General features: G+C 43.5%; 1 protein-coding gene across 1 annotated transcript in view; it reads left to right on the top strand.

Moving 5' to 3' along the window:
* Positions 1-13,874, top strand: part of papss2a (3'-phosphoadenosine 5'-phosphosulfate synthase 2a) — a 19,179-nt gene extending 5,305 nt beyond the window's left edge. The window contains exons 5-11 of the mRNA XM_035532512.1: positions 4,867-4,980; positions 5,138-5,249; positions 6,318-6,523; positions 7,150-7,285; positions 10,494-10,762; positions 10,939-11,168; positions 13,730-13,874. Of these exons, the coding sequence (XP_035388405.1) occupies positions 4,867-4,980; positions 5,138-5,249; positions 6,318-6,523; positions 7,150-7,285; positions 10,494-10,762; positions 10,939-11,168; positions 13,730-13,874 (1,212 nt within the window). The remainder of the gene's footprint in view (positions 1-4,866; positions 4,981-5,137; positions 5,250-6,317; positions 6,524-7,149; positions 7,286-10,493; positions 10,763-10,938; positions 11,169-13,729) is intronic.
* Positions 13,875-14,184: the final 310 nt, after the last annotated feature.

Below are 14,184 nucleotides of genomic sequence, written 5' to 3'. Positions count from 1 at the left end.
ACACACACACACACACACACACACACAGAGCAGGTACTCTGAGCAGGTACACTCACACACACAGAGAACAGAGCAGGTACACTCACACACACAGAGAACAGAGCAGGTACACTCACATACACAGAGAACAGAGCAGGTACACTCACACACACAGAGAACAGAGCAGGTACACTCACACACACAGAGAACAGAGCAGGTACACTCACATACACAGAGAACAGAGCAGGTACACTCACACACACAGAGAACAGAGCAGGTACACTCACACACACAGAGAACAGAGCAGGTACACTCACATACACAGAGAACAGAGCAGGTACACTCACACACACAGAGAACAGAGCAGGTACACTCACACACACAGAGAACAGAGCAGATACACTCGCATACACAGAGAACAGAGCAAGTACACTCACACACACAGAGAACAGAGCAGATACACTCACATACACAGAGAACAAAGCAGATACACTCACACACACAGAGAACAGAGCAGGTACACTCACATACACAGAGAACAGAGCAGGTACACTCACACACACAGAGAACAGAGCAGGTACACTCACATACACAGAGAACAGAGCAGGTACACTCACACACACAGAGAACAGAGCAGGTACACTCACACACACAGAGAACAGAGCAGGTACACTCACATACACAGAGAACAGAGCAGGTACACTCACACACACAGAGAACAGAGCAGATACACTCACACACACAGAGAACAAAGCAGATACACTCACACACACAGAGAACAGAGCAGGTACACTCACACACACAGAGAACAGAGCAGGTACACTCACATACACAGAGAACAGAGCAGGTACACTCACATACACAGAGAACAGAGCAGGTACACTCACATACACAGAGAACAGAGCAGGTACACTCACACACACAGAGAACAGAGCAGGTACACTCACATACACAGAGAACAGAGCAGGTACACTCACACACACAGAGAACAGAGCAGGTACACTCACATACACAGAGAACAGAGCAGGTACACTCACATACACAGAGAACAGATCAGGTACACTCACATTCACAGAGAACAGAGCAGGTACACTCACATACACAGAGAACAGAGCAGGTACACTCACATACACAGAGAACAGAGCAGGTACACTCACATACACAGAGAACAGAGCAGATACTCTCACATACACAGAGAACAAAGCAGATACTCTCACATACACAGAGAACAGAGCAGGTGCACTCACATACACAGAGAACAGAGCAGGTGCACTCACATACACAGAGAACAGAGAACAGAGCAGGTACACTCACACACACAGAGAACAGAGCAGCTGCACTCACATACACAGAGAACAGAGCAGGTACACTCACATACACAGAGAACAAAGTAGTTACACTCACACACACAGAGAACAGAGCAGGTACACTCACACACACAGAGAACAGAGCAGATACACTCACACACACAGAGAACAGAGCAGGTACACTCACATACACAGAGAACAGAGCAGATACACTCACACACACAGAGAACAGAGCAGGTACACTCACATACACAGAGAACAGAGCAGATACACTCACATACACAGAGAACAGATCAGGTACACTCACACACACAGAGAACAGAGCAGGTACACTCACATACACAGAGAACAGAGCAGATACACTCACACACACAGAGAACAGAGCAGGTACACTCACATACACAGAGAACAGAGCAGATACACTCACATACACAGAGAACAGATCAGGTACACTCACATTCACAGAGAACAGAGCAGGTACACTCACATACACAGAGAACAGAGCAGGTACACTCACATACACAGAGAACAGAGCAGGTACACTCACACACAGAGAACAGAGCAGATACACTCACATACACAGAGAACAGATCAGGTACACTCACATTCACAGAGAACAGAGCAGGTACACTCACACACACAGAGAACAGAGCAGGTACACTCACACACACAGAGAACAGAGCAGATACACTCACATACACAGAGAACAGAGCAGGTACACTCACATACACAGAGAACAAAGTAGTTACACTCACACACAGAGAACAGAGAACAGAGCAGGTGCACTCACATACACAGAGAACAGAGAACAGAGCAGGTACACTCACATACACAGAGAACAGAGCAGGTACACTCACACACACAGAGAACAGAGCAGGTACACTCACACACACAGAGAACAGAGCAGGTACACTCACATACACAGAGAACAGAGCAGGTACACTCACACACACAGAGAACAGAGCAGATACACTCACACACACAGAGAACAAAGCAGATACACTCACACACACAGAGAACAGAGCAGGTACACTCACACACACAGAGAACAGAGCAGGTACACTCACATACACAGAGAACAGAGCAGGTACACTCACATACACAGAGAACAGAGCAGGTACATTCACATACACAGAGAACAGAGCAGGTACACTCACACACACAGAGAACAGAGCAGGTACACTCACATACACAGAGAACAGAGCAGGTACACTCACACACACAGAGAACAGAGCAGGTACACTCACATACACAGAGAACAGAGCAGATACACTCACATACACAGAGAACAGATCAGGTACACTCACATTCACAGAGAACAGAGCAGGTACACTCACATACACAGAGAACAGAGCAGGTACACTCACATACACAGAGAACAGAGCAGGTACACTCACATACACAGAGAACAGAGCAGATACTCTCACATACACAGAGAACAAAGCAGATACTCTCACATACACAGAGAACAGAGCAGGTGCACTCACATACACAGAGAACAGAGCAGGTGCACTCACATACACAGAGAACAGAGAACAGAGCAGGTACACTCACACACACAGAGAACAGAGCAGCTGCACTCACATACACAGAGAACAGAGCAGGTACACTCACATACACAGAGAACAAAGTAGTTACACTCACACACACAGAGAACAGAGCAGGTACACTCACACACACAGAGAACAGAGCAGATACACTCACACACACAGAGAACAGAGCAGGTACACTCACATACACAGAGAACAGAGCAGATACACTCACACACACAGAGAACAGAGCAGGTACACTCACATACACAGAGAACAGAGCAGATACACTCACATACACAGAGAACAGATCAGGTACACTCACACACACAGAGAACAGAGCAGGTACACTCACATACACAGAGAACAGAGCAGATACACTCACACACACAGAGAACAGAGCAGGTACACTCACATACACAGAGAACAGAGCAGATACACTCACATACACAGAGAACAGATCAGGTACACTCACATTCACAGAGAACAGAGCAGGTACACTCACATACACAGAGAACAGAGCAGGTACACTCACATACACAGAGAACAGAGCAGGTACACTCACACACAGAGAACAGAGCAGATACACTCACATACACAGAGAACAGATCAGGTACACTCACATTCACAGAGAACAGAGCAGGTACACTCACACACACAGAGAACAGAGCAGGTACACTCACACACACAGAGAACAGAGCAGATACACTCACATACACAGAGAACAGAGCAGGTACACTCACATACACAGAGAACAAAGTAGTTACACTCACACACAGAGAACAGAGAACAGAGCAGGTGCACTCACATACACAGAGAACAGAGAACAGAGCAGGTACACTCACATACACAGAGAACAGAGCAGGTACACTCACACACACAGAGAACAGAGCAGGTGCACTCACATACACAGAGAACAGAGCAGGTACACTCACACACACAGAGAACAGAGCAGGTGCACTCACATACACAGAGAACAGAGAACAGAGCAGGTGCACTCACATACACAGAGAACAGAGAACAGAGCAGGTACACTCACATACACAGAGAACAGAGCAGGTACACTCACATACACAGAGAACAGAGCAGGTACACTCACACACACAGAGAACAGAGCAGGTACACTCACATACACAGAGAACAGAGCAGGTACACTCACATACACAGAGAACAGAGCAGGTACACTCACACACACAGAGAACAGAGCAGGTACACTCACACACACAGAGAACAGAGCAGATACACTCACATACACAGAGAACAGAGCAGGTACACTCACATACACAGAGAACAGAGCAGGTACACTCACACACACAGAGAACAGAGAACAGAGCAGGTGCACTCACACACACAGAGAACAGAGCAGGTGCACTCACACACAGAGAACAGAGAACAGAGCAGCTGCACTCACACACAGAGAACAGAGCAGCTGCACTCACAGTTTCTTCATGAAAAGCATATATGCTTACCTGTGATCAGGACAGAGCAGTTTACTGCTGCCTATAAACACTTGTCACTTCTTTCACAGTGATGAATGAATTCCAATGAAAACAGCAAAACCCCACACCATTAACAGATATTATTGCTGTAATAACCAATATGGCACAGTATGTTGAGAAAAAAAAAGTTCTCTAAATAAAAAAGGTCTCAGGCTCTAATAGAGCAAAAATGAAAGAAGAATAGTTTAACAAAGAAGTACCAATTACAGTTTTATTCGGTTACTCCTCTGATAAAGCAATATCATGATTACATGGTGACATGATGAGGGAAAAGTCTTTGCTTACCACAATCTATCTCTGTCTGCATTCCCTCTCTCTCTCTCTCCATCCCTCTCTCTCTCTCTCCATCCCTCTCCCTCTCTCTCTCTCTCCATCCCTCTCTCTCTCTCTCTCTCTCTCTCTCTCTCTCTCTCCATCCCTCTCTCTCTCTCTCTCTCTCCATCCCTCTCTCTCTCTCTCTCTCTCTCTCTCTCTCTCTCTCCATCCCTCTCTCTCTCTCTCTCTCTCTCCATCCCTCTCTCTCTCTCTCTCTCCCCCGCCCCTCTCTCTCAGGGTATCATTCCTAATGGGGTGTTAGAAGAGGTTACAGAACTGATTGTGCCAGAGAACAAACTGAAACTAGCACAATCTGATGCCAGTACTCTGCCAACTATTTCTATCACCAAGGTAACCATGGCATCTCCAGAGTGTCCTCAGTGGTTAAACTCCATTCAGCACCCCAACCCTTTTTTCATAAACATCTTTTCACAGTCTGTGTGTGTGTGTGTGTGTGTGTGTGTGTGTGTGTGTGTGTGTTTGTGTGCGTGTGCGTACACACATTCAGTTAGACTTACAGTGGGTGCAGGTGTTAGCTGAAGGTTGGGCGAGCCCCCTAAAGGGTTTCATGAGAGAGAGAGAGTATCTCCAAGTCCTTCATTTCAACAGCCTGCTGGAAGGTAAACACACACACACATGCACACACACACGCACACACATGCACATACACACACACACGCACATACACACACACACGCACACACACACACACACACACACACACACACACACATACATACACATACATACACACACACACGCACATACACACACACACACACACACACACACATACATACATACACACATACACACACATGCACGCACGTACACACACACACGCACATACACACACACACACGCACATACATGCACACACACACACACACATACACACACGCATACATACACACACACACACACGAATACACACACGCACACACACATACACACACAAACACACACATACATACATACACACACAAACACACACACACACACAATAAAAATCGCAAATTCAGTAGCACCATTAAGGGTTGCATGAATATGTTTGCTACTGTGAAACAGACCCATACATAACTTGGATCATAATAATGGAAACAACTGTGTCCAATCAAAGGTAAGCATTATTACCATTTTTAGCATTATGAACACAGCCATCTACACATGCAATTTACAGTGTCTTAATAACCAAAGATCACATACAGCCACTGAACATATATTTACAGGAATGATGTAGCCGTGGCTTTGAGTCTGAACTGCAGAACATATTTAAAGGAGCAGTCAGCCCAAATGACAGTGTATTGTTACCATGATCTCACTTGCTAAATGGTCCTTTTTACCTTTAATGCATTACCTTAATTTAATGTGTTACATAAAAGTAAGCAACATGAGCATGTGTAGAGGCTGCGTCAGTCCTCCACACAACCTCAACAAACCTGGAAGTGCCGTTGTTCTGAACAATAGGCCATGTTCTGTTTATAAGAATGATCATTGTGTATCTTTAGCCTCTGAGTCTATGTCACCACAGTACTTGATGCTGTTAGTTTGAATCCATAAAATCGCCCAGATGATCCCAAATCTTTAAAATGATAATGTAAGAAATGTTTCGTGTGGTGGTGGATCTGCACCTGTAGGGCATCAGTGCCTAACTGCTGCTCTGTATCCTACTCTTTCTCACCGCAAAGGTGGTGCTGTCAACCTCTCTGTGCCTATTGTCCTGCCTGTTGCCACGGAGACTAAAAAACGATTGATGGGCAGCATGGCAATGGCATTGGTGTACCAGGGGGAGTACATTGCCATCCTACGCAACCCAGAGTTCTTTGAGCATCGCAAGGAAGAGAGGTGTTCCCGCCAGTGGGGCACCGCCCACCTCAAACACCCCTACATAAAGGTAACAGCAAGAACAAACTATTGTCTAGCAACCGGATACACCACTTATTCATAGCATTGCTAAAAAGAAAGGTTGTGAACTAGCTAGACGAATGAACTTATAGATAATTATATAAACAATTAGGTAGAACTATTTAGGAGTGTTATAGTTTGTTTGTTTGTTTTTTACAGGAATACAGCTGTTGCTATATATTATTACCATTGCTAAATATCCACAACATGCCATGATAACACAACTGGTGCGCTGAAATTGCATTGAACTTTAGTTGTGTAACACTTTGCTGCAAAGAAAATGTCACCTGATCAGCACTTTATATACTTTATACACCTGTTTTATGCAAATCAACACTTTATACCTGCTTCATAAAAAAAATCAGTAACTGGAAAATACAACCAATTTTGTATAGTCCTGAGCTACATATTCTACATATTCTACATATTCAGTGACATGTCAGATTTTTTCTCAGAATTTTAGCCACAACAATTCATTTAAAATATATTTCTTACAATATTCATGATTAGCTTGGAAGTTTTTAGCAGAAGCACTAGTATCTTATACCTTAGTTATAACTTACGGCCTTAGAATGTAAACACTACTTTGTTGTATTCAAGTTTCTCTTGTTGCAGGTGGTGATGGAGAGTGGTGATTGGCTGGTGGGTGGAGACCTAGAGGTGCTGGAGCGAATCAAATGGAATGATGGCCTGGATCAGTACCGCCTTACTCCCCGAGAGCTGAAGCAGAAATTCAAAGAGATGAAAGCAGGTTAGAATGACTATTTGCAGTAAACTAAATGCACACATATAATGTCCACATATACACGTATAGTGTCTACATATACGCATATAGTATCCACATATACACGTATAGTATCCACATATATGCGTATAGTATCCACATATATGCGTATAGTATCCACATACATGCGTATGGTATCCACATATGCATGTATAGTGTCCACATATGCATGTATAGTGTCTATATATATATATATATATATATATATATATATATATATATATATATATATATATATATATATATATATATATATAGTATCCTCATATACATGTATAGTGTCCACATATACTCGTATAGTATCCACATATACACATATAGTGTCCACATATATGCGTATAGTATCCACATATACACGTATAGTATCTACATATACACTTATAGTGTCCACATATACACGTATAGTATCTACATATACACTTATAGTGTGCACATATACACGTATAGTATCCACATATACATGCATAGTATCTACATATACACTTATAGTTTCAAGTTTCAAGTTTCAAGTTCAAGTTTGGTTTATTTGTCACATACATAGTCATACACAGTATAACTCGCAGTGAAATGGTTGAGTGCTCTGTCCAAACTGAGGAAAAAGAACACAGGGGTGCATAGCGAAATATATATTCTATATATGTACAAAAATATATTAACAGTGTATGTACAATATATATATATTATGTTTATATACACAATGTACAATGTATATATGGATATTTAAATATGTATGTACACAATGTACAGAATGTATACATATACATGTATAGTGTCCACATGTACACGTATAATGTCCACATATATGCATATAGTATTCACATACTTGCATAGTGTCCACATATACGTGTTTAGTATCTACATATACGGGTACAGTGTCCACAAATACGCATATAGTATCCACATACATGCGTATAGTGTCCACATATACATGTATAGTATCTACATATACACTTATAGTGTGCAAATATACACGTATAGTATCCACATATACACATATAGTGTCCACATATACACTTATAGTGTCCACATATACATGTATAGTGTCCACATATACACTTTTAGTATCCACATACATGCATATAGTGTGCACATATACACGTATAGTATCCACATATACACTTATAGTGTCCACATATACACGTATAGTATCCACATATACACTTATAGTGTCCACATATATACTTATAGTGTCTACATATACATGTATAGTGTCCACATATACGTGTTTAGTATCTACATATACACTTATAGTGTCCACATATACACATATAGTATCTACATATACACTTATAGTGTCCACATATACACATATAGTGTCCGCATATACATGTTTTAGCCTTACACAAAATATATTTAATCAAGCCTGATTCTTCATTTCAACTTTGTTTTGAAGTTAAGACTTTTCCTGGACCGCTATCTATGAATGTAGCTTTGCCTTTGAATGACATTTCTGTTTTTCATACTTTTAAAGTGCCTAAATCTGTGTTTTATTTCTGATTCCGTTCACCTCTCTTTTCTGCTCACGACATGTGTGCATGCAGAGTGTGTCCTCTGAACACTATTCTGAAGTACAACAAATGACTTCATTATTTCGCCAGACCGTCTCCCCTTCCGTTGTAAAACGGGTCATTTTTATGCTGGGTAAATGCTACATCAGCTTTAGTCTCAACACTCAAAACCTGATCTTCTTCCCACACATTCTGATAACTCACTCTCTTCAAGTCGGGCCAGCCTAGCTAGTAAAAAACGCTGTCTATCAAGCAATAGCCCGAGTCAAATGTACGCTGTAATTTGTGTCTTTGGGATGGTGCAAGCAAAGTGAAACACTGTAAAGTTTATACCTGTGGATCAATGATGGGTCACAGCACTGATTGTCTTGGACTAACAATAGTCTATGTAGATCTAAAATTGATTTTATAGATCACAGGATGTCACACAAATCAGGGCAAGTATCTTTTAGAATGAGTTAATTCTAACAGTACTAAAGGTGTTAGATCAGATGAGACTTTCATTAACTACAGGAAGTCTTGAAGGTAGCCAATGCTATGCTGTTATTTCACAGTTTATGCAGTAAAGTTCATGCAAATCACCATCCATTGTCATCAAAAAACATAAAAACGACCATTCTTTCGGCACCCATCAGCGAGGGCAGTGCCTAAAGTTGTTTGCGTTGGTATCCTTGTATGAGTCGGTCCTCCAGATATGCAGGGGTGAGGGGTCTACAAAATGTGAATATCTCTTCACCCCACAAATTCTTAATACTGCTGACCATATTTAACACAGAGACAGAGCGTGGTGTCCCCAAACAGAGTGCACAGTCCACAGTTCTTTAGCACACCTTAACACCATAAATGTAACTTTAATAAATTTGTGTATATATGATAGTAATGGATAAAACAGATTAATAATACATATATTTGCATTTATGATTTCTCTACCTTTTTTAGTTTTCTTTACATTTTCTAGTCTATGTACATCATTTTTCCACAGTAGACCACAAATTTCCAAAACAAATTCCCATTTACTTATTGATGGCAAACTCACAGGTAATAAAATCTGCATTTTATAACCTTATACTACCATTATATTCAGCTTTGCTTGAGTAGAACGCTACAAGTCTGTGACTGTGGGCTTTCAAACAAGTGAGTCAAACAAATGTGCTCATTAGAATATTATGATCACGCCTAGACTATTTATATGATTGAGGAGCCAAGATAGGTTTTTTTTTATGTTGTTTTTTTCCCCATATTTCTGTTCCATTTTTTATTGAGAATTTGCTGAATGTTCAGTTTGGCATCATACAAACATTTTTAATACTTTATGATATGTTCCCTCAATCTTTAAATCCCATATCCCAAACCACCACCACCAATATCTGCATCTTTTCCATACTGTAGTAGCCTAGTGGGCAGGATTTTGGGCTATCATTTAGAAGGTTCTGGAATGGAGTGCCGGCTCTGCTGTGCAACCACTGAAGCCTGTGACTGAGGCTCTTCGCTCTCTTCGCTCCAGTGGTGCGGTACCACAGCTGTTCCTGCACCCCACGGCCCTGCGTCCAGATTCCAATAGCCAGGATATGTGAAGAGAAGCATTTCATCGTGTTGTGCATGTGTACATGTATACATGACAAAATAAATGCAAACCACTTCTTCAACCTGAGATGATTTCCTTCCAGATGCTGTGTTCGCATTTCATCTGAGAAACCCTGTGCACAATGGACACACCCTTTTGATGACTCACACACGTCAGAAACTGGAGGATCGTGGGTATCGTAGGCCCGTGCTGCTTCTGCACCCTCTGGGTGGCTGGACTAAAGATGATGACGTTCCCCTGGACTGGAGGATGAAGCAATATGCAGCCATTCTGGAGGATGGTGTCCTGGACCCCAAGTCCACCATCATGGCAATCTTCCCTTCACCAATGATGTATGCTGGACCTACTGAGGTTGGTGGTGTGTTATGTATATAAACATAATGTATGCTGGACCTAAGTTTCTTAGAGTCAAAAGTGGTGTTAATACCAACTGAAAGGCTGGGTTTGATCACGCTGACTATTGTAGTTTGTTTACCACCCGAATCCTGGAGATAAACAGGGCTGAAGTGTTGCGTGTTATGCCCCAGGTGCAGTGGCAGTGCAGGGCCATAATGGTGGCAGGGATTCAGTTCTACATCGTGGGTCATGACCCTGCTGGGATGCCCCACCCTGAGTCGGGCCAGGACCTGTACAAGCCGAGTCATGGCGCTAAAGTGCTCACCATGGCGCCTGGACTCAACTCTGTGGAGATCATCCCTTTTAGGGTTGCCGCCTACAACAAGAGCAACGGGACTATGGACTTCTATGACCAGGACAGGTGAGACACACGGAGGACTATGGACTTCTATGACCAGGAAAGGTGAGACACACGGAGGACTATGGACTTCTATGACCAGGACAGGTGAGACACACGGAGGACTATGGACTTCTATGACCAGGACAGGTGAGACACACGGAGGACTACGGACTTCTATGACCAGGACAGGTGAGACACATGGAGGACTACGGACTTCTATGACCAGGACAGGTGAGAAACACGGAGGACTACGGACTTCTATGACCAGGACAGGTGAGACACACAGAGGACTACGGACGTCTATGACCAGGACAGGTGAGACACACGGAGGACTACGGACTTCTATGACCAGGACAGGTGAGACACACTGAGGACTACGGACTTCTATGACCAGGACAGGTGAGACACACGGAGGACTACGGACTTCTATGACCAGGACAGGTGAGACACACGGAGGACTACTGACTTCTATGACTAGGACGGGTGAGACACACAGGGCTGTCAGATGGAAGCAAAGTGTTCACATTGCATAAAACAACAGAAATGTCCAGCAATATCCTTTGTAACATTTTGCTGAAGAAACAATGTAATATTTCTAGGTATTCTGGTATTATGTAGCTTCATATGAATAGTGCTACATGGTGTCCAGTTATGAGGGAGTGAGCCCTTGACCTAAGAATAGACATTTGTAGTTGTCACTACCATGTGAGCATGAAGAATCCAAGCTATAAAGCATAACTGTAAAAGTAAAAACAAAGCCATGCTGGTTATAAGAAATGTGTCTGGCCACCAGTTTACAGGTGTGCAATGTTCCAGAATGTTCTGAAGCACACTGACATCTGATGCAGCTGTCTGCAAGTACAGAGTTCTGTCATTGGCTCTTGAAGAGTGCTGTTTTGCCATTAGTTAAACAGACAGACACAAACCCAGGTTTTCATGCAGAGCAGAAACCCCTGATTCAGCTTGTCGGTTTACGGTACTTTGCCCTTACATAAGCTGAGATAGTGTCGTGACATTTGCCCTGTTTTTAACAGGACTCCTTCATATACGCAAACAAGGCTGTGTTGGTATGGCTAGTGCTCTAGTTTAAAGTTGTGAATACCCTCACATATACTCAAACTACTGTAACCATTTGTGACATTTATTAACAGCAGACACCAAGTGCATACCCAAACATTTCCTACAACCAGAATCATTACACAGGCAGATTATAATACCACCCGACAGGTCGCCCTGCACAATCAAAATGTCAGTGGTAAAAGCATTCATAATCAGGGAAATACTGAGCAAGGTAAACCAGGGTGGAGATTGGGTGGTCTCTTTCCAAGTCGAAGCTCACCCAAAGGTGCCCCTTGGTAGAATGGGAAGCAACGTTCGGAGATCCCATGCCAACCTCAGTCGACAGTCAGTAATACCGCAGGTTAAGGAAAAAAAGTCAAATCCACCTCCAGGCACATTTCCACCGAGCGGAAGATGTGGAAGAAGATGCAAACTGTTCCCAAGTGAACACTTACACCCAAATCCCACCTGTGTCAGGGTTTTTTTCTTGGTTCCCTATTTCACAGTCAATAAGTTCTCGATTGTCCTCGCAGTTGGGTCCCAGCTCAACAGCCCAAAATAAAGTTATATGCTCACAAAGGAAATAAGCCCTAAACCCATGTACCACACCCCCTCCTCACGGGTAGGTGCTCAACCAAACACGAAGAAAAAAAAAAGAAAAATATTGTTACACATGTAAACATTATTTTCATGTGCGATCATCACAGTTTGTTGGAGCAGGAAGACAATGCAATGCTGTGGTCCTCCACGACTGATACCACACTGCCCACCAGTCTCCAATACAACACTGCCCACCAGTCTCCAATACCACACTGCCCACCAGCCTCCAATACCACACTGCCCACCAGCCTCCAATACAACACTGCCCACCAGTCTCCAATACCACACTGCCCACGAGTCTCCAATACCACACTGCCCACCAGCCTCCAATACCACACTGCCCACCAGCCTCCAATACCACACTGCCCACCAGTCTCCAATACCACACTGCCCACCAGTCTCCAATACCACACTGCCCACCAGCCTCCAATACCACACTGCCCACCAGTCTCCAATACCACACTGCCCACCAGTCTCCAATACCACACTGCCCACCAGTCTCCAATACCACACTGCCCACCAGTCTCCAATACAACACTGCCCACCAGTCTCCAATACCACACTGCCCACCAGTCTCCAATACCACACTGCCCACCAGTCTCCAATACCACACTGCCCACCAGCCTCCAATACCACACTGCCCACCAGCCTCCAATACCACACTGCCCACCAGTCTCCAATACCACACTGCCCACCAGTCTCCAATACCACACTGCCCACCAGCCTCCAATACCACACTGCCCACCAGCCTCCAATACCACACTGCCCACCAGCCTCCAATACCACACTGCCCACCAGTCTCCAATACTTTGCCTTATTCATTCCTAAGCCCCCTTCCTTGGCTCCCCCCACCTCCCCCTCTCACTCTCTCTCTCTCTCTCTCTCTCTCTCTCTCTCTCTCTCTCTCTCTCTCCGTGACACAGGCATGCTGACTTTGAGTTCATCTCAGGGACAAAGATGCGGATGATAGCCTGCAGTGGAGAAAACCCTCCTGTTGGCTTCATGCCCCCAAAGGCCTGGAAGGTCCTTACTGAGTACTACACCTCCCTGCAGAAAGATCGGCCATAGCACAGCACTGACCTCTGCTGCTCACTTGAGACCATACTCTGGCAAGAGAGTCTCACAATACCTCGGACTTCTACAGCGTAACAAGCCAGTATCTCAGAAACACTTAGAGAAAACATGTAAGAATATATATAATTAATCATATTCATATACAAGGTATGGAATGCTCAGGTCCCTAAAATCTAACATAAAGCATTATTTAATTAAAAGGTGAGGTTAAAGTTAAAAATGAGAGTTTGCCATGTTATATTAATCATGGTATGTAATGTGAAGTGGGACCCAAAGTGCCTTAAACTAAAGAACCACATTCCCT

The sequence above is a fragment of the Electrophorus electricus genome, chromosome 13 (genome assembly GCF_013358815.1).
Source record: "Electrophorus electricus isolate fEleEle1 chromosome 13, fEleEle1.pri, whole genome shotgun sequence".
Taxonomy (NCBI): Eukaryota; Metazoa; Chordata; class Actinopteri; order Gymnotiformes; family Gymnotidae; genus Electrophorus; species Electrophorus electricus.
The sequence above is the reverse complement of the archived record's forward strand: the minus strand, read 5'-3'. Positions and strand labels throughout refer to the sequence as shown.